The sequence below is a fragment of the Triturus cristatus genome, chromosome 10 (assembly GCF_964204655.1).
Source record: "Triturus cristatus chromosome 10, aTriCri1.1, whole genome shotgun sequence".
Classification (NCBI taxonomy): Eukaryota; Metazoa; Chordata; class Amphibia; order Caudata; family Salamandridae; genus Triturus; species Triturus cristatus.
In genome coordinates this window covers 161,431,136-161,458,961 of record NC_140593.1, presented here as the reverse complement: position 1 = coordinate 161,458,961, position 27,826 = coordinate 161,431,136, and the positions used below count along the sequence as shown (strand labels likewise).

The 27,826-nt window shown below is 45.8% G+C and overlaps 1 protein-coding gene across 5 annotated transcripts in view; it reads left to right on the top strand.

The window, feature by feature from the left end:
• SHROOM4 (shroom family member 4) overlaps positions 1–27,826 on the top strand; it is a 391,064-nt gene that overhangs the window by 311,991 nt on the left and 51,247 nt on the right. For all 5 annotated transcript variants that reach the window (XM_085630724.1, XM_085630726.1, XM_085630728.1 and 2 more), the window contains one exon: positions 10,997–13,715. In XM_085630724.1, coding sequence (XP_085486850.1) covers positions 10,997–13,715 — 2,719 coding nt within the window. The remainder of the gene's footprint in view (positions 1–10,996; positions 13,716–27,826) is intronic.

Below are 27,826 nucleotides of genomic sequence, written 5' to 3'. Positions count from 1 at the left end.
TGACTCGCCATCACCATGGGTGAGACTGCTGCCACCATGAAGTCTATCCACTCTGGGCCCCATCGGATCCTTGCCCCCATCACGCCTTTGCCAGAGGACTTCAGCTGATCAGCAAAGCACTCAAACAGACGCAGACACATGCCTCTGTCCTCTCACTGCTCAACTAACCCTCGACAAACCCATCTAGACTCGACAACTACAGACCGATCTTACTGTCATTCTGGCCGGAGTCTGGGAGAAACTCCTCAACAGATGTCTCACCAACTCCTAAACACCACAATGTCCAGCTTCAGAGCCAAGCACAGCACAGAAACAGCCCTCATCATCACCACAGACATCCGCATGATCCTGCACAGAGGAGACTCAGAAGCCCTCATCCTCCTGGACCGCTCTGTAGTCTCCCACCCCATCCGACCATACACAATGTTGAAATCCAAGGACACACTCATCTTGATTTGCCACTTCCTGCCTGGCAGGACACAAGTAGTCAGCCTGGCCCCTTACTCTTTGAACGCCCACAACCTCATCTGTGAAGTTCCACATGGTTAATCCCTCATCCTGACCCTCCTAATGCATTCATGATCCCTTTGGCCAGTGTCAACTGTGCCTACAACATCGACGTCGTCTCTTACACCAACAACTCGCAACTCATACTCTTCCCTCTCAGATACGAATCCCTACACACGGAACAAGTTCAGCCCCACTGGCTCCTGATACACAAATACACACAATTCAAACTCCTCACTAACACCTTCAAAGCACTACACAACATAGGCCCTGCATACCTCGGCAGTTGCATCTCCTTTCACAAACCTTCGAGGCACCTCTGCTCAGCCCAACTCCTAAGGACCAGAACCGGAGGTCAGGCCTTCTCTTCGTCGCTCCTACAGCATGGAATGGCCTCCCACTGCACTTCAGAGCCGCCTCCTCTTTTGTTGAGTCCTGGTAGATACTGAAGACCGGCTCTTCTTCAAATCTGCCTCTTCAAAGGACCTCTGCGTTTTTCGCACAGTTATAGATTTGCTGCACTTGCCATGTACTCCACCTTCCTTGTGTATAATTTAGAAATTTTAACAAAAAACTTTTCTAGCTCAAACAAATCATACTAAAAATGCTGCGCACGTGTCAGGCCCATTAAGGCGCAGTAACAGGTCACTTTTTTTGCTGATTGTTGCATTAAGGTGTTAAACTGATACACATGTTGTGCGGCTGTTGCCTCAGCAATGTTAACAGCATTGCAAAAAAAATTATTTTTAAATTGCAAATTTGTGAAGTGAAAATGTTCTGCATTATGCTACATAATTTGCCTTTTCTTCTCACATAATTCAGTTAACCCAACACATTATTTGTCCCTACCCTGTCGCATAATTCCAGTGGCCCTGGATGTAGCTTCTGTACATTTTTGCATCTTTCTTTTTGCATCGACTCCTTCCCCTTGAGATGTTCTTCTCCCTTACCCTCACGCCTAGAAATCCTCACCTCCCCCTGTCTGCCTTGCACTTTCCTGTGTAGCTCCTCCGCACCATCACCTTGGTTAGATGACCGAAGAAATATTTATAGACCAACAATTCGAATGTGTAAAGAGCTTTTCTCGTCCACTTCCGGCCTCCTCTGCCATAAAGGAGTCCATGTTTGGAGTCTGCACAAACAAAGTTGTTTCAAAGGGACAATTCCTTATTAATAGTTTTTGGTGCCAGAAGTTGATTTCATCTGGTTTCAGCTCCTGACATTGTTATGGCAGGAAGGGTGGTGGAGTGGGCGCCGTGCTCTTCTGCCAGCTGGGTACAGAATATTCTGTACCCTCCTTGGCTAAGGAGGGCTCTCAAGGCACACGCCGCAGCGTCTTCCCCTGGCAGGGGGCAGGATGTGGAGCTGGGCACACTGCTGTGGGTACCAGCAGCTTCCTCTGCTAAGGGCACTCTTCATCCTGTGCGTGGACTGCCTCCTACCACTGAGAAGGAGGAAAGGCGGATAGGGAGGGCTATCCTCGAGGGGAGGCATTCCTGCGATTAGGCCAACTCGCCGACGCTCCTTGGCGGAAAAGTTCTTTTAAGCCTTAGTTCAAACAAAAGGCCCTGGCAGTGTTTTTCACATGTAAGCGCTTAATCAGAGAGAAAAACACGAAGGGGCATATTTATGAGTCTCTTGCGCTGCCGTAGCTTCACTTTTTGTGACGCAAAGGTGGCGGAAACCACCAAAACACATTTATATGGCTACTTAAAGGCACTTTGCGCAGCTTTGAATGTCCTCCTAGATATGGAGTAAGCCAAGGCAGCGCAAATCAATGTTTTGCCTTACTCTGCGCTCGGGAGGCGTTCCATGTTCCCACACAACACCCATGGTTTTTGATGCATTCCCAGATTTACAAGGACTTTTAAACCTGGAAATGTGTCAAAATCTTACACCTCACGAGGCAAGGTGTAACGAGGGGAAATGTTTTCATTTCTCCTAATATTTTCCTCTTTCTACGTGTGCTGCATTCTGCTGCACACATAGAAAGAGGAAACCATCTCTATGAATTGTTGTTGTGCAGGAAGCTAGCCCTTCCTGCACAAAAACAATCCTGCCAACAACACCGGCACCCTTGCACTATGGTGCGATGGAGCCTGCATTGGTGCCAGGCTGCCAGAACGTTGCCAGCGCAGGGGGAAAGGACTGCAATGCACCGTATTGGATGAATACGGTGCATTCCTGCCCTGTGCCAATCCCATACATTTGTCCCTAAGTTCTATTACCTAAAGTTGTAGGGATTTAAAGAGGCACTTGTGAACTCTGGGAACACCTGTGTCCCTGATTGTTAAGTAGTACCACGAGCCAGAGATCAAGTGAAAGGTAAAAAGCTCTTTACTGTCCATATGATGGGAGCAGGAGGTAAGGCTGGAAACAGTGGTGGTATAAAATATGGATTAGGGAATATCGCGATACGAGAATATTCAGTAGAGAATATTGAGATACTAGAATGTCATTTCCATATTATTGAGAGGATGAGTATATATAAGTAGAGGTGTACTGTACTTCCTTTACATTATTTGAATAGTTCTGAATGTGCTTTTAGTCTGAGTGATAAGATTTGCATTTCATATTTAAAGATTTGAGTTTTTAAAATGATTTGCTTTCTATAACTAACATTCTGTTTGCAGTTGATGTCCTCTTGAATATGCTCTACTCAAATTCAGATACTTATATTATCAAGGTACATTGATGTAGTGTTGGTTATTTGAACAATAATATTACCATATATCGATATTTCCTGCTCAATATTGCAGACTACAACCTCTGGATACCCCATGGGCTCTGTATCTGCTTGGCAGGGGATAAGTGGTATGGCTGGCTGGCCTGATACCCTCCACCAACTGAATATTAAAGTGAAGAACTTTAAAAACTAAAAATTTGAAATATAAAATAGCAAATCTTATCGCCCACTAGACTGAAAGCATGTTTAAGAATATGCGTAACTGTAGGAAATGAATATACAAAATGGCAATTTAGTACAGTGGGGAACATTCGGCCAGATATCCAACGAAAACGTCCAGATTTTCATATAAAATTTAAATCTTATCGCTCAGTAGAATGAAAGCATTTTTAGAAATATGCATATATGTAGGAAACCGGACGGTATCCTGGAGGTCGACGTGCGTGGTAGCCATCTTCAGATTATTTTTTCCACCGTTGGGTCTGGAAGCAAGTTGGGTAGCTCCAAATACATTTTTCATATTTTCCCAAAATATCAAGAAAACCGAAAAAAAAGTTTTCAGCTAAGCTCATCTCTCATCGACGTCGTAACCAGAGACAAGATCAGAGTCCCGGCGAAGCTCCGGGCCAGTTACCACAGAGGACCTCATCGGTCCACAAATGGCGAGGTAGGGGAGAACACCCCTTTTAAATTTTGTCCCAAGTGCTCACTACGCCATAATGTCGCAGAAAACCAAGAAGACGCCCCTCAACAATCTGGGTTTCTCCAGTGACGAGGACGAACACAAGAGTTTTAGCAGAATCGATGCACGAGGGGTCGGATGTCGAAATTCAAGAAGGGGAGTCCAAAAAGGCCCGCACCCAGAAAAAGATGAGCGAGCCAACGAAGGAGACGGATAAGGTAAAACACCACCCACATCCATCGGAATCGAAGGGCCTCGAACATAAGGCGCAACCCAAGGCAGCCCCGACGTCAAGCAAAAAGGCGATCGAAGGTCAGCCGCGATCGAAAGAGCTCCACGGAACCCAACCGAAGGTTACCGAGGAGGTAAAATCGCATAAGACGCCGAAACAGAGGGTCGAAGCCGAACCCACGAAGAAGAGCACCATGCCGTCGAAGTCTGACGCAGGCGCAAGCAAAAAGAGAAAATTCCCAGCCTCCGATGCCAAGAGAGCCTTCGAGGTCGAAAGGAAAAAAAAAAAAAGGGTCCGGTCGCCGAACGAGAGTAAATCGATGCCGAAGAGGCGAAGACGCCGAAGGAGGAGAAGACGATATCTTCGAATCACCGTCCACACCAGAGCCTCTAGACAAAGACCCTGAGGAGTACAAAAACCTTCCTGACGAGGATGAAATCTCTGAAAATTTTGAGGAAACGTGGAATGAACTCGACGCAGAAAGCCCCGAAGAAGAGATATGCAGTTCTCCTTCAAGGGCTTCGCCTCCAGATGACATAGCCTTTTATAATGGCATAGTCAAGAGGGCAGCAGACCGGATCGGAGTCATCCTCGAGGAAGAGAAAGGAGACATGTTTCTTATTTGAAATCCTGGCCCCTGCCATTAAGGGAGTTCAGTACCAACCTATGCTTCCCAGTATCCTGGATCAAGGCAAATAAGCCTTCAAGGAGCCTGCCCAAGCAAGGGAATAACATCCAGAGTGGAGGAAAAAATACAAGGCCTCCTCAAAGGACCCTAAGTACATCCAGGGGAACACAGTGCCAGACTCTATCATTATCACCACAGCCAGAAGGAGAGCAAATGCTGCCTCCAATACCGGGCCTCCGCCAGAAAAGGAGAGTAAAAGAATGGACATGGTGGGGAGGAAAATGGAAAAAGAAGCAGCTACGCAATGGCGTATTGCTAATTCCAATGCCTTGCGGAACAGATATGGCCACCAACATTGGGAAGACATAGAAGAGCTTCTTAACAAGCTCTCAGAAGAAGACAAAAAGAGAGTAAAGTCCATCGTCCAGGAGGACAAAAACATAGCAAATTTTTGCCTTGATTCAGCGTTTGACGCAGCAGGCACTGCCAGCAGGCAAATGCACACAGGTACCATCTTGAGAAGACATGCCTGGCTCAGGATATCGGGTTTCAAGCAGGAAGTTCAAACTTCCATCATCAACAGGTCATTCACGGGAGACGCATTCTTCAGAAAAGAGGTCGATGAGTCTCTGCAACAAATTAAAAAATATAATGAAACCGCAAGGGCGATGGGAGCCCTACAGCAGAGAGGTTCTTTTAAAAGGGGTGTTTTCAATAGCAAGAAATCCACAGGGAGAGGCGCATTTGGCCAGGGGCAACAAATGGCACAACAGTCACAAAGCTGAGGCTCAACACAACAAACAGGGCTGCAATCAAGCTACTAAGGCTGGCAGCAACAGAGCAGAAGCAGTCCTTTCGAGCAAGAGCCAGGGGCAGAGGCCAAACCTCAAGAGGAAGGGGAAACAGGTCCAACTGACTTATGCAAAAAAGGACCCACACAACTCCAGTGGGGGGGAAGAATATCCTTTTACCTCAAACAATGGCAAAACATCACAACGGACAAGTGGATATTACAATTGATAAAATCCGGTTCCTACACAATGGAACACATTATCAATTTAAGGTTCTCCCTTTCAGAATAAAATCTGCACTACGTGTCTTCACAAAGTGTCTGCCAGCAGTGGCAGCGTATCTGAGAAGAAAAGGAATCCATGTCTATCCCTATCTAGACGATTGACTCATAAGGGCACACTCAAAACAAACATGCCACAATCCTGTTCAAACAGCTGTACAGACGCTTCAAAAACTGGGTTTCTCAAAAAACCACAAAAAATCATCTACAAATCCAGAAAGGGAAAAAACCTTCTTAGGAGCAAGATTAATCTCAATAAGTGCAAAACCGTATCTAACACAAAAGAGAATACAAGCTATCCACCACGAGGCGACCATTTACCAGAAGGGACAGTCTCCGACAGTGAGGAAGGTCATGAAACTGATGGGCATGATGGCATCATGCATCCCGCTGATTCCTCACGCTCGCCTGCACATGCGTCCATTCCAGGAATGGCTTACCAACAGCTGGTCTCAGGCCACAGGAAGTTGGGAGGATCTAGTGGTTGTTACACAAAGGGTGCAAGCACAGATACAATGGTGGGCATCCAAAAACATAGCACAGGGGAGACCTTTCAAGAACCCAACTCCATCTGTGACAATCGCCACGAATGCATCAACGGTTGGGGAGCACACTTTGACCTGCTCAAAGTACACGGTCAATGGAACCAACAGGATTCCATAAAACACATCAACTATCTGGAGATGAAGACTGTCTTTCTGGCACTGAAGGCATTCCAGAAGCACATTCAGGGGGAAACTGTGCTGATACAGACAGACAATACCACAACAATGCTCTCCCTCAACAAACAAGGAAGTACAAAGTCCTTTCCACTTAGCTAACTAGCACAGGACATCTGGCAGTGGGCACTGGCACAAAAAATCAACCTACAAACAGTGCATTTGCCAGGAGTAGACAACATTACAGCGGATCAGCTGAGCAGACAGAACAACTGCTCTCACGAATGGGAGTTGAAATAGTCAGCGGTTAAATACCTGTTCAATCGCTGGGGAACTCCAGTGATAGATCTGTTTGCAACAATACACAACAAGAAATGCCAGTCCTTTGCTTCAAGGTTTCCACATCACCTGTCAAAGGGGACTGCACTTTCACTCAACTGGTCACAGACATTTGCCTATGCTTTTCCACCGTTACCCCTATGTCGGAGGGATGGTAGGAAACAGAATCTAGGAGGCCGTATTCGGTTCTCATTGTTTACTTATTTATTGAGTATTGGTAAGAGTAAGCAGTCAGCAATGGCAAACATGAATCTTCTTGAAGAAGGTATGGACTTTGGTGTTCCTCTCTTCGGGATGCTCTTTCTTTGGTGGTGCTTTTTCCCCAGGAGGCTCAAGAGAGGAAAGAGAACATGGGCGGTAAGTGCTTGGTCCTAGGATTATTTTTCTATAGTTATACCCGTCACCAACACCTTATGAGAGAAAAAAAACTGTTACTGTTGTAGGCTCTGTGCGTATAGTGAGGGCAGGGATTTACGTGTGACTGAGGCAAGAGCAATTCTTAAAACAATAAGGGGAAAACTGAAGAACACAGAGGTGAAAGAAAAATAAATAAAAATGGGGCTAATTCTCCTCAGTACTTGTTTTATCCTATACCCTCACAACGTACTCGTTTAACAAAAGACAGGGAGTCCTAATTTCTCCCACACAGCCTGTTTTACTATCTTTGGGATTGCTATTGGGACCTGGCTGTGACCTTGCATCTAATTGGCCGTTTTAAAACATCTTGCACCTAAATCGCAGGACCGGAGAGTAAAATCACGACTTCTATTATTGCTTCCTACGCCACCCTGTACCTTCTCAAGTTAGCCCCCCTCCCGTGGCTTCTATGGCTTCCTGGCATGAATCCATTAAGTCTACCCCAGCACTGGCTTGCCCACTCGCCGCCGGGGCCACAGTTCTCCAGAACTACGGCGGCAAGCAGGCGTCTCCTGGGGGACTCCCAGTCGTCACTCCAGACTTCTGGGTCTTCTTCCCCATCGCTGGTGTCTTCTCCTTCTTCTTTTCCCTCCTTCCAGCCATCCGCTGTTTCCTCTTGCCTCTGATCCGCTTCCCACACTTGTGTCTCCGTGTCTGTATCTCTCCCACCACTTCCGGGTTCCTCCTCGCGCTCTCTCTGTTCCTGTGGGATGTTCCTTTTCCTGGTCTCTTTGGCTGCTGGTTGGTTCCTGCTAAGTGCGGAGTCCTTGACGTCCTGCAGGGAAGAGGAGACGGCGAAAGGTTTAACCCCTTGGTTACCTCTGCCTCCATCTCCTAAAGAATGCTCGTCTAGCAGGTGATGTTTGTACTCGTCCTTTGCCCCCTCCTGACACCCTAATACAAAGAGTAATAGAAAAAGCAAAGCACCCGGGAACAAACATGATTCTCATTCCCCACACTGGCCAAGGCAGACATGGTACTCAACCCTACTGGAACTATCCAAAGGAAAGATGATAACGATCAAAGCAAACCAGGATCTATCAACAGTGCTACAGGGCCACATTTTTCACCCGGAACCAGCAACACTGCACCTAGCAGCTTGGCGCCTGAATACATAGAATTTGGTCACCTCAAACTGCCTCCAAGAACAATGGAAATTCTAAAAGAGGCAAGGAAACCATCACCAAGAAAATGCTACGCACCTAAATGGAAATGATACACCACATGGTGCACTGCTAACAATCGCATGGATTCAATCAACACACAGAAGACAGTAATCACTTATCTAACTTATTTCCTGGACAGCAACATCAACTACTCAAACATAAAGGTGCACCTAGCTGCCATCGTAGCATATACAAGAGGGAGAACATGCAAAAGTTTCTTCACAAGGCCTCTAATTAAGAGATTCATAGAAGGAACGAAAAGGATTCCCCCACTGAGGGCAGCTCCGGTACACACATGGAATCTAAATACGGTGCTGTCACAACTAATGAAAAAACCTTTTGAACCCATGCACAAAGCAGATCTTGAACACATCACTTTTTAAAACCGCCTTTCTCATCGCCATTACTTCCCTATGGAGAGTAAGTGAGTTACAAGCTCTAACAATACAAGAGCCATACCTACAAATTCATAAGGACAAGTTGGTTTTAAAAACAAACCCACACTACATACCTAAGATAGTATCAAAATACCACTGGGATCAAAATATTCTGCTGCCGATTTTCTTCAAAAACCCAAAAACTAAAGCAGAAAAAAGTCTCCATACCCTGGATGTAAGGAGAGCGTTACTGTACTATTTACAAAGAACAGAACAAATACGAAAAATATAACAATTGTTTGTCGCATACGCTCACACCAACACAGGATCACCAGTCACAAAGGCAACAATTGCACGATGGATAGTACAAACCATCAGTCATGTTATGCCAAAAAAGAAATGATTATACGACCTTCAGCTCACTCCACTAGAAAGAAAGGAGCGACCGTAGCTTTCATGGCTAATTTACCCATTGTCACTATTTGTGCAGCAGCAACATGGTCATCACCACACACCTTTACAAAGCATTACTGTGTGGACATACAAATGAGTAAGGAGGTTCAAATTGGAGAGAAGGTACTTCAACACCTGTTTGCAAAGTCTTCCTCTCACCACAGCCTCCCAACCTTGGGAAAACCGCTACATAATCTAATGCACAGCATGTGAATCCAGAAAAGGATTCACGCTGCAATATGAAATGGTTACTTACCAGTAGGAGTAGTTTTGAAGCTTGAAGAATTTTCTGGATTTCACATGAGACCTACCCGACTTCCCCTACAAGGAATACGAACAGATGGGAAAGCAAATGACTACATCACTTATTTAATTACCATCTCAAGAAATACCAATACAAAAACAGAAAGAAAAAAAAAAAGAATCCAAAGATGGCTACCACGCACGTCGACCTCCAGGATACCGTCTGACGTCGCACAAGGGACGTACTTGCACCAAATGGTGGTCGACAGCGATCAAAACAGAAAGCAAACAAAAAGAAAAAAAGCCAATTCCAGACCCAACCACTAGATGGCGGAATAATGCACAGCATGTGAATCCAGAAAATTCTTCAAGCTGCAAATCTACTCCTACTGGTAAGTAACCATTTTGTTATCCCTTAGACACCTCCTCTCTAAATCTAGGGGGACAGCATTCCTTTCTGCTGCCCCTTTAAATGGCTTTTTTACTTCATTTCTACACCACCTCCAATTGTTTACAGTAAAGAGCAACGGCGGCCATTTAATTTCTAACATTCCAACAGCCAGCTAATCTGATCGCTCACTCATGCTGGACTTGCGGGGGCCTCTATCTTCTGCAAGAGCGAGATGGCGCATGGGAAAATCCGGTATCTTGACCAATCACAGGGCTCTATTTTTTTATGTCGCACTCTCGCAGGACTCTCGCATGCCCAACTGCCAAAATATACAATTATTTGTGGCCCTTGATGTCGCAAAAACTACAGAACCGATTTACACTAAATCACAGAAATAATTTGGTGTAATTCTGCTCAGCAGTTTTTGCTGTAAGAGGTCTTAAAGAAGTCTATGGAGATTTTACATTTCGGGCCCCCCACCCCCAACCCCCATTATTTTTCACCCACCCCTTGACGGATCACACGGAACCTTTCCAGAAAGGAGCAGAGTTAGATGAATTTATTTTTTGTGTAATGCTTTGTGTAGATTCATCAAACGAGGCCAAAGTTATTAGCAAACCCAAAAATGCTCCATCTAAGGAAAAGCTGACCTAACTATAACTACCTAAAATATATGCACACATACTGTCTCTAGGCTACAGAAATGTATAGCAAATGCTACCATTTTTTTCTCTGACAATAAGAATTGTACTTTCCTGTGATGCGCATTAAAACTAAAAAGTGTTTCTATTCCTTTTCTAAGTACACCGGTACTCCAGCCTGCCTGGAAATACTGTTCTACAAAAAATCTATGCAATGATTAAGAGGTTTTAATTTAAAGTTGCTAATGCAAGCAGACACATTTAAACCGTTGCATGTTTTTTTTTCTCAATTTAGGGACATATCCTTACAATAATAAATAAATAAATGACTATTGCATAGCTTGCCTAGGTCAGAGCTATGGGCATTGTCAGTACTCTTTGCCAATTGTGATTAAGTATAGAGCCTGTGGCTTGTCTTCCATAGCGTTGCTCATCTTGTTTCTATGTGTAAGAAATATGTAAATGGCTACTACTCACTAACAAGCCCTCTTTGTCGCTTGCAGTGACCTCTCTATGCAGTGGAACCAGCTCTCCCGCCATTGCAGTACTGACAAGAGCAGCTCCATAGGGAGCATGGAAAGCCTCGACCAACCCAGTCAAACATACTACGAGGGAAATCTCTCGCCCATCGACCAGAACATGTATCACAACAAAAGAGACTCTGCTTACAGCTCATTCTCAGCCAGTTCCAATGCTTCAGACTACACGGTGTCACTTAGGACTGAGGAGTCTGCCTCCATGGACTGCATTCTTCAAGACCTGGGCACTTGCAAGCACAATGATGGCAGGTATCTGCAGACAGGAAATGGCGTCAGCGAAACCTCGGATGATAAAATTTTGCATAGACCAGGTGGGCATTCAGAACCCAACTCTAGGCCACCATCAGGTACTTGTGATCAAAACCTTGCCTTTTCTTGCAAAGCCCCTCCCCAGCCTCCACTTAGGAGGGATAGTTTGCGTGCTCCGAAAAACCACCCTAGCCAAGAGAAGCGACGAGCTTCAGCCCCGGTGGATGCCATGCATGTCACTGGGAGTTGGACTTCTGATAACTTCCTCTCCTCTCGAGATAAAGGCAGGGATGGGCGCCGTTGTGGACAGACATTCTCCTTGTGTTCAGAGCATATGAAGGATTGCTTACCCTCTGACCAGTACTATATGCTAAACTCTCACCCGGACAAATGCCAAAAATGTACTGAGACTCCCTCGAGTGAAAGTTCAAATCCATGCACTGAGCCTTCTTCTGACAAGAAGTCCGCAATCAAACATTTAACTTGTGAGAATGGGAAAGATATTCACAAGGCTGAAAACATTCAAGCTACACCAGCTTCACTGATCAATTGCACTACCTCTTGCACAAAAGAACAGTTGGCTGCCCAGTCGACGCATCGGCACACTGCCCTTGAACCGTCTCCGTCTCCTGAGACAAATCGGTCAACTGATCTGACCAACTGTAGTAATGGCTCTGAACTCAAGTCTATGCAAGACAGACATCAGTGGACCATCTCGCCGCTGCACAGTACTCGGCGACATCGGAACAGTCCATGCTTAAAGGAAAACGCCAAAGAACAGCTTTGTGAAGACACATCATTCCGTGATGAATGCAATAGGAACTCTAGTAAAGATACCCGTAAATTCAAAGTTAGGACTGAAAATGATGGCAGTCTGAACCAATCGGGAACCTCCACCTTAAAATCATACCCTGATCTGGAAAGGTCCTCGAATGTGCCAAATGGGACAGCAGATCCGCATCAGGACTCGCACCACTCCCCAGATTCCACATCTGAAAGCACGGGAGGTCTAAGGCCCGCACACAGCACAGAGGTGTTAGTAGAGGAATGCAAGGATCAGGACGAAGCGAGGTTGCACGTCAAGAAACCTGGTTCATCCCGTTTCCGTTCTGCACAGATAAGGAGGAGGAGTGAGCGCTTTGCCACAAACCTCAGGAATGAAATACAGAGGAGGAAAGCTCAGTTGCATAAAAGTGATGGCAGCACAACCCTGCTCTGTGGAGAAGAACCAGTGGAGGAGATGGAAGAACCTTCTGAATGCCCTTCTCCTCCGCGGCAACCCTTGCCTCCTCCACCTCCACCACCAAAGACCAGGTCAATAAGACCACAAGACAAGAAGCCCAAAGACACATGGAAAGCAGACTCTAGTGAATGCCTTCTGGAAATGCCGAAGAGCATGCAGGTGTCTGAAGTTGAAAGAGTCTCTGATCATGTATTGGAGAGTACAGCTACATTGGATGATAAGCGGGCAAATCCTCATCCAAAGCAAAACCAACTTCTTGTTGAAGAGAAGCCTTGCAGTGACATGAGGCGTGGACATTCGTCCGAGTACCTGAATCAAGAGCCAAAGGAACCAATGTTGGATGAAGTAGTAAGACCTACAGTCCATCTGCCTGATCGGACAGCTGCTGTGGCAGATGTCAAATGGAGCACACCATGTCCATCTCCAGACTTTGAAAGGCAAAGAGATCAGCAGGTATCCTACGGAGGGGGTGGGCGATGGACATGGTCACCGGAGCGAAAGCTACCACCAAAATCTAGACAACCCAAAGAAAGCCAGCCTGAGAGGACGGTCAACGAAAGCCCCCCAAAAGTCTATGAGATGGAGCCAGAGATTGCCCCTGCACTTACAAGAATCCCCCAAGAAACTGTACTACTACCCTTTGCTGACAGGAGGAAGTTTTTTGAGGAAACCTTCAGGGTGGGCCCCACTTCTCACCCTCCCAGTCTGGTTATCAAGACTAGAAAACCCAACTGTAGACCAAAGCATGCAGAGCCCAGTGTTTTCCAGCCTGTAATATCCGACTGTAGAAATTTAAGAAGACTTTCCGTAGACCATAGCTATTCTCCACCGTCGCCAGTAAGACCAGAAGTCCCAGTTGCTTATGCAGACTGTGCTCTGAATCAAACTGCAGACCAGCCAGTGTACTACAATCAGGTGAAACACTCCAGCGAGCATGAGTATATCAGAGCTTTAACACGTACATGTAATATCCACGGCACAGTGGTCCATGAGCCGTGCATGTACTGTTCCGGAGACATATGCCCGGCCATGGTTAAGATGAATTTTCAGGCGAGCCACCACAGCTGTTGCTGCCATCACCACCAATGGCCGCGGCGCGGTGAGCGATGTTGCCCATCTCAACATAAGGTCCTGGAAGAGAGCAGCTTGACCCACAACGACCCTTGGTCATGCAGGAAGCCGTGCTTCCAGGTAAGACTCTGTTCCGTTAGTTTGGTGCTCAACACTCTTCCCCGTCAAGGATAGGTATCCACCAGGGATCTCCAACAGGTAGCATGGGAGCTACTGTTCGCTTGCCAGAACCTTGGAAATAAAGTACATAATTCACAGGGTGTAGCCGCTTTAACCACGGCAGAGCTACATTTCTCTGTATCCTTGGAGTGGCCGCCAGTATAAACAACGGCACGGTTACACACAAACACATTTTCTCTCTGCATTTAGCACAGTAGTAGCAGTTTTTTTGTTTTTTTAATGTCTATTGTTAGTAGTGACTAGCATCATTCAAATGAACCGAACACGTAAGAAGTCACAGCAGGGAAGGATCACAAATCAGAATACAAATAACACAATTAAAAATTGTATGCCAGTGTGGCTCATGACCAAGTGCGCTCTAAAGAGTTGTACTTTCGTAAAATTAAACACTTATGCAAAGTATTACTAGAGCTACTCTAATTAGCTGCATACCTTTTGCTCTGTATATAATACAGTGCTAACAAGGGCCAACAACACCATTCATATACCATTTGGACATCAAGAATCAACAATTCGCCCTGCCAGGCACTATTCATATATTTCTTCCCTTAGTGAATCTTTAACATCCATACAAATAATGCCGCTGCCTACAATCAGTTGTAGTTTGTTTTAACATTTATAGACGAGTTTGTATGAGGGTGTCCAAGACAGTCTGAACAAGGCCATGTATTGGTGAACAGTGCGCATGCGAGACATTCCAATAAGCCTTGGGTTTGGTGCAGGGTATGTCTGCCCTAGTAGAGTATTTGTATAGTGCAAGCACCGCATGATTTTGTGGTTTTCAAGTCAATGAATGAAATTAACAATGAACTGTCTTGAATTGTAATTGAATTTATAGTGCTTACTACCCCTGACGAGGCGTCGAAACGCTTTTTCAGTGAGAAGCACGGTACTCCGGATCCCAAAGAGGGTTAGTGGTGAATTAGTATCGGGAGATATGAAATTAATTTGAGCGGTCGACATGTTATTCTGCTAGTTGGATTGAAAAAGGATGGTGGAGGGATAGAAGAGGGAGAAGACTAGAAAGTGTATTTTTTGGAGCTCCAAGCAGTAGGAGGAGGTTTGGGATGGGTAAAGGGAAGGTGGAGGGGGGAAGAGTCAGAGGGAAAGGTTTAGAGGCTTGTTAGGGAGATCTGAATAGACAAATAAGTATGAGATGATGCAAGGAGGGGTAGAGGAGGGAAGAGTCTAGCAAGGGTTATTTTGGGGGTCATAGTAGTAGAATGGGGTTTGGGATGAGTCCGAGAGAGGAGGTAGAGGATATATTGAGGGAGGTATAGGGTGAGAAATAGGGTAGTGCATAGGAAATGCTAAATTAGAAGTAAAGTATTAAATATAGATACACAAGTACATGGAAGGTATACAAGTATAAGAAAGGTAATATATGTAGACGTAAGTTATATTTAATAAACTCAGACTTTCAAGTGCTGCTGTACTTTAAGTTTATTTGTATATATATATATATATATATATTTGTAGAATTCATTAGTGACACAATTGTAGATATTTATGATAAAGGTTTACTTATTTATGCAGTGACCCATATACATGTTAAACATCGAATAATAGAACCATAAGTAATATGTACATTTGTTAAGCAGAACTAACGAATAGCTATACATTTATAAACATAATTTGTATACACATTTATACAAAGCAATACAGAAATACAGATATGTAGGTACACATGTATAGTTCAAATAAATGTTTAAATACACAGGGATATGCTGTATATTTGTGTTTGCGTATGGTGGTTATGTTGGTAGGATTCAACTCTTGAGTAGTCGTCTGAAGATAAGGTAGTTATCTGTGGATCTTATGTTTGGGGGTAAAGAGTTCCATAGTTTGGCTGCTTGAACAGAGAAGAACGTTGCACCAATGTTTTTTTTCTTGTATGCTGAGATTTTGAGGCGAGGGGCCACTCCACAGTGGAGGTTCCTTTGTTGAATGTATTTGATGATTTTATTCCTGATGAAGAGCGGTCCTGTTCCATGTATCGCTTTGTGGGTGATTCAATCAGCTTGAATATCGATCTTCCAGTAACCAATGTAGGGCTTTCAAGGCAGGGTAGATGGAAGCTTTCACCAAACCAAAGTTTCTGGGGGGAAAAATGAACATCAAATAGTTCTCAAATGAAAACAAAGCGAGAGCATTATGTTCAAACTGCTCTCCCAATCACCATATCCATGCATAAAAGTGCGCCTTTACTTATTCCGGCGACCAAAGTAGTTCATGCCATCGAATTCCAGGATTAAATTCGAGGCATTTTCCCTGTTCGTAGATTATGTTCAAACCCAGTCCTATACGGATCCCCCAAACCTTCCAGAACTTTACTCTTCCTTTCGAGCTTCAATTAAACTGTAGCCTTTGATGCTCCGAGTACTAAATTTGGAGCCTGGCCTAATCAGCTGACCCGGATGTAGATTGCCTAGCTGACCCGGACGTGGATTGCATGTGACTGTGAAAATCATCACCCGGGGCTGTTTTACAGTAAGAACCCAAGGATCACGGCTGGTGTGTGCACCTGCTTTCTGCACCCGTGGAGCACTTTACATTTACAAAAAGTGCTGCAGAAACTTGTACAGCCTCGTCTGTAATACAGATCGCGTTGGTGCTACTTGTGCACTGGCATCATTTCAAGGGGGCGCGCCTTCATTTGCCTTAGGGCATGGCCTCATGCAAATAAACAACACTTTGTCTTTGCCTTATCAGAGACTCAAGTTTGTCAGGAGGTGTAATAGCTCTGCACCCCACTGAGGTGGTGCAGTCAGTTCACCTACTTCACTTGAAAGTGGGAAAGGGGGGCCTAGGGCTGTCCTTTGACCTCCCCCCCCCCCCACAGGCTGGTACTGTTATTTACTGCTTTCAACTACAAGGGGACCCCTGCCTCCCCAACTTCCATTCAGTTGCAGGCTATGTTGCTGACTACACAGTGAAAGACAGACCGGCAGCTTCAAACAGCGTGTCCTTCTTTCAGTAGTGCACTGTTTCAAGGAATGGGGCATTTGTTGTGATACAGAGCACAGTTATAATGCAGGCTGCTGCAGTGCAGGGGAGGCCCTAGCCCTTCAGGGCCCCCAAACCCTTCAGGGGGCACTCCATCCAAGGCCAATGAACAAACGTGTGAGTCTTAGGGGCCCCTTTTCATATTCAGCAGGGGGGGCCATCTTTTTACATTATGCCACTGCATGGAGCAGAGTGGCACATTGTGCGGTATCCATAATGTGGCCCCTGGGCCTGGGTAGCATATAGCTTCAGTGTGGGCACCATAGCATGTCACAGTTTCAGCCAGACTTGCTTTTTAAGCTAATTGCATACTGAGACGTAGGGGCCCCAGTGCTTCATTGGTAAATTAGTAAGTGCTAGGGCCCTTCTCATGAAGCTGCGGCAGCTTGCACCACCCATTGCCCCTGTCAGTGCGGACAATGACAGTACCAGCGTAATTACTAACCATTGCATTCCTACAAGCGTGACAATTTACACTATTCTAGGCCATCCAAAGCTATAATAATAGCGTGGTTGGCAGGTATTCATCTTTTATGCAAATTGAATGATTAAACACTGTTGTGTTCATCTCAAAATTAGCCAGCGCCACCATGTGGTGGGCTGTCAATAGAGCCAGTGTTGAGAATGAAGTGCTGCTGCCGAGCACCGGAAACCACTGGCTCAAATTAAGCATTGAAAGGCCCACATATACAGTGAGAAAAGATAAACTAAAAGTCCCAGAATGCAAATTACTGATGCCTAAGAATCCTGGAACGCCTGAAGGCATAAAACAGGGCATAGTGAAACTTGCTATATTTAGTAGTTAACCCATTTTGAATTCAAAAGGCAGTGAACGCTTAGGTAGACATGTCAGAAAATTAATTTAGAAAGTCTGGAGCAGACACATGGGTGCCACACCATTTAACAAGCAAAAGTAAAGCCAGACACCACGCAAGATCTGCGTGTCCAGAGCACCGAGAAAAAGTGGCTCACAGGATGGGGTTTGTAATCCTGATCAGGTGTTAGGTTCTTCCTGTAGGTTCCCAGAGCAGGCTAGTGCACCGGTAACCTTTTAATAGAGAGAGGAAGAGAGTAATTCCGTGTAAAAATAGGAAAATTAATCAAATACGACTCCTAACCCCTCACACAGTTCTAAATAGAGCCCATGCACACTTGCAGGGGTGCTGCCTCTAGGTGTCTGTGGCAGGTGATGCAGCGCCCCCAGACCTGGAGGCAGGCCAAAAAGATAATGGCAAACAATGATTCCTTTCAGATTATTTCTAAACTGAGCTCCTCTGTTTGTTCAAATTCAGTGAAAGGTCATTGGTAGTTAAGGAGCGCCCCAAGAGCGACTCTTAAGAACACACTGCACATTTGAGTCATCTATAGCTAAGTTTACATTATGCGGCTTTAAAGAGATAGCATTAGATTAAAAATAAGGCTCATTTGGACTTTTTATGGTGGAATGTGGTGGTAGACAAATTTCAAAGTAGGTTGAGAAAACAAACTTGCACATATTGCTTAAAACCACTCTCGTATCTTTCTTAAATAGCTCATTTACTAATGTTTTTTTAATGAAAATTGCAAAATTTAAGAATATTGCTACATTATTAACTTTTAAACCACATTTTTGCCGCACATGCCTCCATCTCATCCACCCACAAACACATGTTCCCTACTTACAGTTCTTGCTCATTTGCTGCACTCACTAGTTCTGGATTTCTAAAACTCCATCATTTTAATGATGCCCCTGCCCCCCCCCCCCCCCCCCCTCAGGCAGAAAACTGCCCCAGCGCACATTTTGTTACAAGTATTTCCTAGAACACATGCCGGAGACCGCTTTGTATACCCTGTGGTTCACATGTTGAAATGCGGGTACAGCTGGCTCCGCATTGCCATGCAAAGGGCGGCATGACGCAGGGTGATAATACGACAAGTTATTTAGAGCTTTATATCTGCTCCTTGAAGGCTGGCAGTGTAGCACTAAATCGAGGGCCAGTTTTGCTTCCCTCCTAAACTGGCTGATCTGACGTCACCGCTTTGGGCGCATGCGCCTTGCATAGGGATTGGGGGCTCCGTGTCTGCGCCTGTTCTAGGGCCTATTTCATCATGCCTCCAGGCATGTTTGGGTCAGAGAGACCTTATCTCACTGCAGCTTTCTGACGCAATCTCCCCAGGTTTCATTATTTATTGATCATTCACTATCGCCGTATCTGGGTGTAGTGTTCAGGGAGACGTCTTCCATATACTGGGACCGGCTGTTTGCACAGTTGACACCCTGCCAATTAAACCATATATAATGATAATTGATGGAGGTGCTTTCCTTGCATAACGTTGCCTTTTTATGTGAACCTACGGATATTAGTGCCGCGGGCCAGTTTTTGTGTGGAATTTGCTTGCCAGCATTAGCGGGCATCGTGAGCGTTTACCTCCTCCATCTGAGCCAGAACGGAAGTCGACTTTGGGCCTGGCTTTTTTCTGAGGGCCTGAGTGGGTTTGCAGGAACTCCTTTTCAAGTGTAGTGCAAGAGAGAGGAGGTTGTGGAGCGAGAAACTCTTCTAAGTTCCACTTGATCTTCACTATCCTGCCATCTACTGGTTGGATCCGGAAGTTTTACTTCTAGGAGTTCACCACATCTGGAGCCAGCTTGACCTCTGAAAACTAGTTTCTTCTCTGTCCTGATGAAGTCGAGGCTCCAGACTACTTTTCTTCTTGAAATCAAATTCTGTGGCAATGCAGAGTCGAAATCCTAAGTGCCTGGGTGTTTTGTGTGTGTTTTTTTTGTAATGTGCAGGTGTCACAAACAGGCTTAAAAACTGATTTTGTCCTCTAAAACAGTTATCCTAATGCAGAACTTCAGAGAATCTCTGCACATTCTATTTACTCATCCAGAAACATCTGTCTTAATCCATTTGGTATGCGCATCAGAAAAGGGGCATGATTGCAAAAATCGCATGGACATCTACAAAGTCGGATATTTGTGGGTAATCACGAAAATGTTGCAGGTGGTTTGTAGCCCATAGACATGCAGAACTCATGCCGAAGGTAGGAGCTTATGTGTTTCCAGGGTTAGAAAGGGAAGTGAAAATACCCACATTTCATAGGGACTTGGGGGAAGAATTTAGGGGACTCTTTAGTACTCAACTAGACAGAGCATGCACTGTCTCGAAGAGACGTTGTTTCAATCGGTGAGCTTCATCCTGCCCATAGACTTACAATTTGCTCACTCCTTTGTCTCTCCCATATCCTTTCTCCCCATTTGTCCAAGGCTTTCCATATCACGCAATGATTTCAGAACCCTAGGAAAATGTACATTTTGTCTCTCTGGTGCTCCCTTTCCCCTTGTAATCAAGCTTTTCTGGTGTTCACTTTTCGCCATTTGTAGTTGCTCCAGAATCCAGTCGCCTTCAATGGCTTTATACCATCTGGGCAAAGATTTCACCTCATTAGTACCAGATTAACAGCCAAGCACAGCAATAATTAACTGGCAGATGACCAGTCAAGCTTTGCGAAGGGCCACACGGAAACACATGACCATACGTTTTTAGCAACTTTAGCCGCGTTCACCATCTCTTGGTCTGTATCTCCTTCATTCTCTTGATCAGAAAAACAACTTTAACCAGACCGCTGCTCCCTCTCACAGTCCCTTTTATTGGATAGAATTCAAATTAAGCAGTTACATGAAATATAACTCTTGTTTATTGGACGCAGCTGGGGTTCTAGGTATTTATGGGTGTCTAATGGTACCTAAGTGGACAATTGGAACTCTGATAGGACTCTGTGCTGATTAGTTCGGTGTTTTGTTTCTTGTATTCCATGTTATGGAATGATTTCAGAATCCCAAGAAAAATGACATTTTGTCTTACGGGCGCTCCCTTTCTCTTATAATAAAGTCTTTCTGGCGTTGGTCCAGAAACCAGACGTCTTCAATGACTTTATATTAACCGGGCAAAGATTTCACCTCATTAGTGTAGTGATCGACTGATCACCGTTCTAGTGTTCCACCCCTGATGCAAGCCACACTCTACACCCACCCAGCACAGGCGTCACCAGTCAGGTGACTCTGTTAATAAAAGGGGCCGGGCGCGCGTGCCCTGGGCAAGTTCCAGTATAACACTACAGTGCCTAGGGCCCAAGTCACCTCATTAGCACCAGATTACCAGCCAAAACAATAATAAGCAACTGGCAGATGACCAGACATGTGCGAAGAGCCACATATGACACACGTTTTTAGTAACGTTTGAGCAAGAAACTGTAGCCTATTTGAGCCTGCATTTGTGCTCCGCACAAAAAAGTAAATATGAAACCCCGAGCAGACTCTTCTCGCGTTATATTCATTCCGCCAGTTATTTAAAGTTGCATGTTGCTCAATCTCCACAGTAATGAGTCGATTTTTCCTCGTGACCTGGAACGTTAAAACAAATACACACACCTTTGATTTGTTCTTTCAACCTGTGTTTTGTTCTTTGTTTTTCAAGATTGCTTGTTTACACTAAACAAAAAATTGTGTCGCGGTTGGCCCCCACCTTAAAGGACCTCTTCGCCGCCACCCGCCCCCATAGTCCCAGCCACTGAATGCGTTTTGAAGGTGATGGGCAGCCTGGGGTGAGAGGGCAGGGGTGCATTGAACTGACCTATGTGACCTCTAAACACACTTGTAATTGGAAATACAGTATTGTGCCAAGTACGAGATGCTGTGCGCGCCCCGGCTACTGCGATCACACACACCCGATTGCATCCATTTTCCAGTCATCTTGCTCTCCCTGTACATATGTTTCATCGTTTTGTAATAGCTCAAACCAGGCCAGTTGGAGCAAGCAGAGCGCTCATACCCCAGGATGCACAAGAGGGAGGTGTGATTATGCACCGGGGTTATAGTTGCACGTTTTACTGATGCGCATGAAAGGGTCAGTTTGTCTCATGCTGAGACTGTGTTTCAGCCACTCTGTCACGTCCTGTTTATTACAGATAAATGCCAATTTCATCATGTTTTAGCACATGTTTTAAAGTTGCAGCAGACCATAGAGTGCTTGTTGTACCGAAGTGTGGCTCAAAGGACCAGAACAAGCATTGAAAATGCAATAGGTCTCGCCTTTGATTAAGTCAGTCATTTGCTTTGCTAATGGTATTCTATAGCAAAGCAAATGGCTTTAACTTAATCAAAGGCGAGACCTATTGCATTTTTACTGCTTGTTGGTAGGGAGATTAAGTGATTTGCCCAGAATCATGGTGTGTTGAGTCAACGCCGATGCTCGATCCTTGATCCCCAACTCTGGCCGTTAGGCCACATCCTCAAATTCTGGGAGTTCACACTAGATTGATTTCAGCAGAAACAAATTGGCATCTTAAAACAATGTAAGAGTGGGGAACATGAAGTTATCCGGTGACCTTAAATACAAAGTGCCCCGTTTTGGCAGCCCAGCCTTAGATTGTCTCAAGCGCATATTTAGCTTTACCGCTGCCTTCGATTGACTCTGACTGGCAGGCATTACTAATCATGTAATCAATCAATCAGGACTGTGGTAATCTAACTAATACAAGAAACAAACCAGCAAACGCTCGCCTCTGTTGTTGGCCAGAGGGGACACCTCGTCCTCCGAGGGAACACTTCTTACAACGTTGGGGGTGGCCATGCTGTACTACGAGAACCATGCACTACTCGAAAGAGCCAGCCAGCTGGAAAGGCCACGTCACCTGCAGGGGGGTGTTTACAGAAGACAGCCCCTTGATGTTTCCACCACTGTCCGGGAAGAAATGTCTTTTTTCAGTGGCCATTTGGCCCCTCAGGCTAGCCGCAGTCAGCGCGAGATCTCTTACCCCATCCCCCCGGAGCGATATCTAGTCCTGGATAAAGTTGGGTATTCACGAGGGCTCACTCGCCTGGTCATCCTTGGTTTCTGGCTAGTTTTCATTCCACCTCATATCTATTTTTCTAAACACCCTACACTTTAACTGGCCTTTGCTCACTCACTCTAGAAGTTCTAGAGAAAAACACTTTCCCATCGACAGATTATTTGTTAGTCATAGAGCCACATATCCCAGCCATGATACCCTGCGTTGCCCGTAATTTTGGTACATAATGACCCCACCTGAAGCTGCACTCCGTGTCTTGACGTTTGTGCAGGCACAGGCCCCCGACTCAACCCTGCACAGTGCGCTGACCGTCCCTTAGTTTACAGGCTGTTCTCGTCTGTGTTAAATTGTTAACACGGTCACTGTCTATCCATTTACGTAAAACACTCCAAAGTAAAAAAAAGAAAAACACAAAGGTGTTTGGGGACGGCCCTTTGGCTTTGTTTTCAAAATTATGTATTTGTTTAGGCCTAGATTGCTCCCCAGAGCAGATGTGTAATGCGATCTGAACTCTGTTCCTACATGCGTGTCCTCCGTCGAAATCCATGCTTAACCCCTTCAGCGCGGCGCGGATTACCGCGCTGTGCTGAAGGGTTCGTGCGCGGGCGTGGCCATGACGGAGCGGTTCCGTCATCCGCACAGCGCAACCGATGGGCATGACGGAACCGCTCCGTTATGCGCATCGAAAGGGTTAAGATTCTCTGTGGCAATAAATACACAGTTATGACTGTTTACTCGTTTAATTGATTGCTTTTTGTATAAAAGTATAGTATTGCTTTCTATAACTTACTACAAAGTCCATTTTGAAGTCATAATCCTTTTGGACTCTGGTGTAAGAACTGTGAATACCACGTGACTTAATGGCATCAGTGTTTCCATGTCTTCGGTTCCCATTCAGCAGCCCAGTGCATTTTTTTTGTTGGTGTAGATTTATATAGCGCAAACTCGACCCAGAGGTATTGGAGCGCTTTACATGAGCACCAGTTGCATTACACATGGACACACTCCTTTTTGGTAGGGAGACTAAGTGATTTGCCCAGAATCACGTGACGTCGAGCCAACGCCGAGGCTCGATCCTTGTTCCCCACTCTGGCCGTTAGGCCACATCCTTCAATTCTGTGAGTTTAGACTAGATTAATTTCAGCTGAAACAAATCGTCATCTTAAAACAATGTAAGAGTGGGGAACATGAAGTTATCCGGTGACCTTAAATACAAAGTGCCCCGTTTTGGCCGCCCAGCCTTAGATAGTCTCAAGCGCATATTTAGCTTTACCGTTGCCTTCGATTGACTCTGACCGGCAAGCATTACTAATCGATCAAACGCTCGATAAGGACCGTGGTAATCTAACTAATACAAGAAACAAACCAGCAAACGCTCGCCTCTTGTTGGTCGGAGGGGACACCTCGTCCTCCGAGGGAACACTTCTTACAACGTCGGGGGTGGCCATGCTGCACTATGAGAACCATGCACTACTCGAAAGAGCCAGCCAGCTGGAAATGCCACGTCACTCCCAGGGGGGTGTTTACAGAAGACAGCCCTTTGATGTTTCTCCCACTGTCTGGGAAGAAAAGTCTTTTTTCAGGTAGGGTAACAATTTCCTAAAATGTTATCACACCTTTATCCTTTCCCTTAATCCGCTGGGAAAGTTACTTTGTTTAATTAAAAAAAGGGGGAGAGACGTCCCCACCCCTACAAACCAGGCTAAACGGCCCCTTGATAATTATTCCTGGGTCAGGCTTTAGCGGGCATTACGGCCCGCCGGAGCGTGTGATATTCGCTTTGAGTTTTCGGGCTGTATGTTTTTTGCTGCTTGTTTTGTTTGGGTGGCTACTTTGAGTTTCCAATGAAGGGCGTTGAAGCGCCCCTGGACAGGGGTGAACAGCAGCTCGGCCTGGGAGGGGGCCGTGTGTGTGTTGTTTTCACCCTCTTTCCTCCCTTTTTTGGGCCTGCGTCTGCCCAGCCGCCTCGGAGCAGCTGTTTCAGCACATGGCGTAGGACCCCCATGGGCTGGTACCCGCTCCGGAGCCTTTGAAGGGCCTGCCAGACTTGTACTGGGGTGCTGTGGTCGAGGGAGGGGGAGACGTGGGGGTTTGATTGTGAAGCTCAAGCCACAACACGCTGCGCCAGAGAAATTAAAGTTTCTCTTGAATGACACCGCGATCGTTTATTTTCTAACTTTAACACTGAACGGGGGGGAGGGGAGAGGGGGGGAGGACTCCATCATACTGGAAGGCACCTTTACATCTCATTCCTTATTTCAGTTTGGAAAGGAAACGTTAGAGATATGACTTTTGCAGAATCAGTGAGTGAGAACCAAATGCGCAAAAAAGAAAAAGTGAAGCCGTGGGCTTTTGCGCCTCACTGCACCGCAATTTCCGAATGACCGGGTTGAAAGTCGACTAGGACACCCAGGATGGAGTTTGCTGCACGTGCCTGTCCTCGACAGAGACTTTTCTCTTTTGGAGCCGTCCCACTTGGACGGACTGCCCTGCTGGCGTAAAAGTTTTATTATCTTCTTTATGGGGCCATCTGTTTAGCCCCATAAAGAAGATAAGAAACCTTTTACGCCAGCAGGAAGTCAGACGAGCCAGTCCAACTGGGACGGCCCTAAAAGAGAAAAGTGTAGTTCACTGGAAGCTCTTTTCCAGTGGCTGACCACCGTTTAGCACAAACGGTGACACCAGCCAATGGAAAAGAGGGGCGGGGCTTAAACCCCGCTAGTGAAAGCTACCCAAAAACATAATATCTCGCCAGCGAGAATGCGCATGTGCGCAGCCTACGCTAGCCGAGACCTAAAAAAGCAATATGCTGTGGTTAGCCTTGCCCATGTCACAGCATGTTTTTATTTACTTTCAGCCATGTTATTGTACAATGTGGCTAAAAACCACTGAGAAATCCAATAGCTGATGCATAAGTGAGACATTTGACACTGCAAATGCTTGTTTGAAAAATAGCCCTTGAGATGCGGGGTGTTTAGGGCATCCCCCTTATTTCTTAACCTTTTGTTTTAAACAAAGAGCGGAGTCAAAAACATTTGGCACCCAAGTCTAAATCAGCCATTTCTGAAGTAGTAATAATAAAAAATTCTAATTCCTATTTGTAAAGCGCACATATCACATGTTAGGATTTCAAGGCGCTGCTGGGGGCTGTCTTGAAGATTAAGTGAGCTATTGCCCAGAGTCACATGTTGCTGAGCTGAGCTGCTGCTGGTGCCGGGATTGAATCATGAGCCCTGCGCTCCGGAGTCAGCTGCTCTGGCTGCTGCGCCACACTTCTCCTGGTGTGCGCTCTGCGGGGAGTAGGTATTGGGTAGGAGGCAAATGCCTACAAATCTTCAAAAATTGTAGTTTTCTGAAAGCACCCCAGGCATTTCTGTGAATTTCATAAATGTATTTAATCATGGACAAAATAGAAGATTTGTTTGTGAATGGGCTCCATAGTGTATCGGACAGAGCTATTGTGTTGCTGAGGGTTTCTACCCCATTTGCTCAGTGAACCATGTTCTAAAGCCGGGTTCTCCAAAGTCGGAGCTGGAGTTCCAGATTTTTAAGAGCACTACATTTATCTAAATGCGGAGATGCTAAAAAGCTGGCATGGATCCGCCCCTCTAGGACCGAAGTTGTAGAACCCTGTTCTAAATAGATGTGTCCCGGCTGCACCTATTCTGAACATTGCAGTTGTTTGATCCTGCACCAGAGGCCTCATTGCAGCCTTGAGGCCCTCACACTGCCGTCCCTTCCCGCGTGTTTCCACAGCCCTGGTGTAAGTCGTACCTCCCCATTGGATCTTAATTGTAGTGTAAGATGAGGTCATTGGATGACTTGTTTAACGATTACTTTTTAAGTATGGACAGTTATATTTTTCTATTTTCACCTTTATGGTAATGAAAGTATCATTATTACAAAAAAGATAGGAAATTCCTCCTGTGGCCCTGGGCAGAGAGGGGTGGGTGGTGCGACGAACTGCCTCTGATTATATTATATTTATGTGAGTGTTGGTGCCCCCTCCTTCTGTAATTAATCTGGTCGCCTGCAGAGACCATGTTTGCAGAAGACGAGCATCCCTTGAGTGATACTTGCATATCTGCTGAGGAGACCGCGAAAACCTAGAGCAACCCTGGCCGAAAACAGCTCTGCCCTTGTCTAAAATGCAACAGTCCTGACATGCAGCCAGCATCACAGTGAGAAGAGAGAAGGCTTGTTTGTTGACAGTTTCCAGTTCAAGGACCCTTTATCTCGTGAGAGTCACAGGGTCCTTGTTGTGTTGCCAGATGGTGAAGCCTTCCCCAGCCCAGGGCAGATCTCCTGCAGAAGCAGAGACTGGCAGCAGGGGGAGCTGCATGTACCCCACCCCTTTACAGGGTGGCACACCGGTGCTGCTGCTGAGTGTACCCTCTTGGTGATCCAAGCTAATGCTCTAGCCATGGTGCACTAAACAAGAATTTCATGGAATTCCACACACGTGATTAGGACTCATACCATCGCATCGTGTTACCACTTTTGACTTGCACAGGTGTTTCCCACCACTCCCAGGTTGTTGGGTACCCTGCCATGCATAGCGTAGAACCAGGACAACAAACTGCACAGATCAGGACGTGCGCTGTACTCCTGCGCCCCCTGTAGGGCGACTCCATCTGCGCTTTGGGCTCCTTTAATTAACAGGAATTACCAGATATGATCTGGCTTGAGTACCAGGTGTTGGTGAGGTGGTGGGACTGGATGAAGCTGGATATTCTGGTAGCAGATGCGGGGTCTGGGTCTACGCGTCGGATGTTCTCCCTGGCCTGGGCTTGTACCTTCAGAGGTTTCACTGTCTTAGTAACCACGCCTAGCACAAGTGAGCAGCCCAGAGGCTTGGATAGCCCCTGAAGGCCTGGCCACATTTAAAGTCCCGCAAGAAGAGTGACCTCTGTCTCTATGTTCGGTGCGATGGGTCCTCTTTTTGGAAAACTGGCCTTGCTTAAGAGCTTGTCTGGTCTTGTGAATCTCCTCCTGCTGATGTACTGTCTCCCTTACCAGCCACCTGGTTTATTTAAATGCCCATCCATCCATCCATCCATCAGTAACCTTCAAGCCTAGGCAAATAAATCTATGCCCTATGCACTGTATCCTGCTGCCACCCACCATGGCTGGGGCCATAAAATTGCCCAGTAAAAAATATATTTGCCCATACAGATCTAATAAGAAGATCCATTGCGGTGCCAAGGCAATTG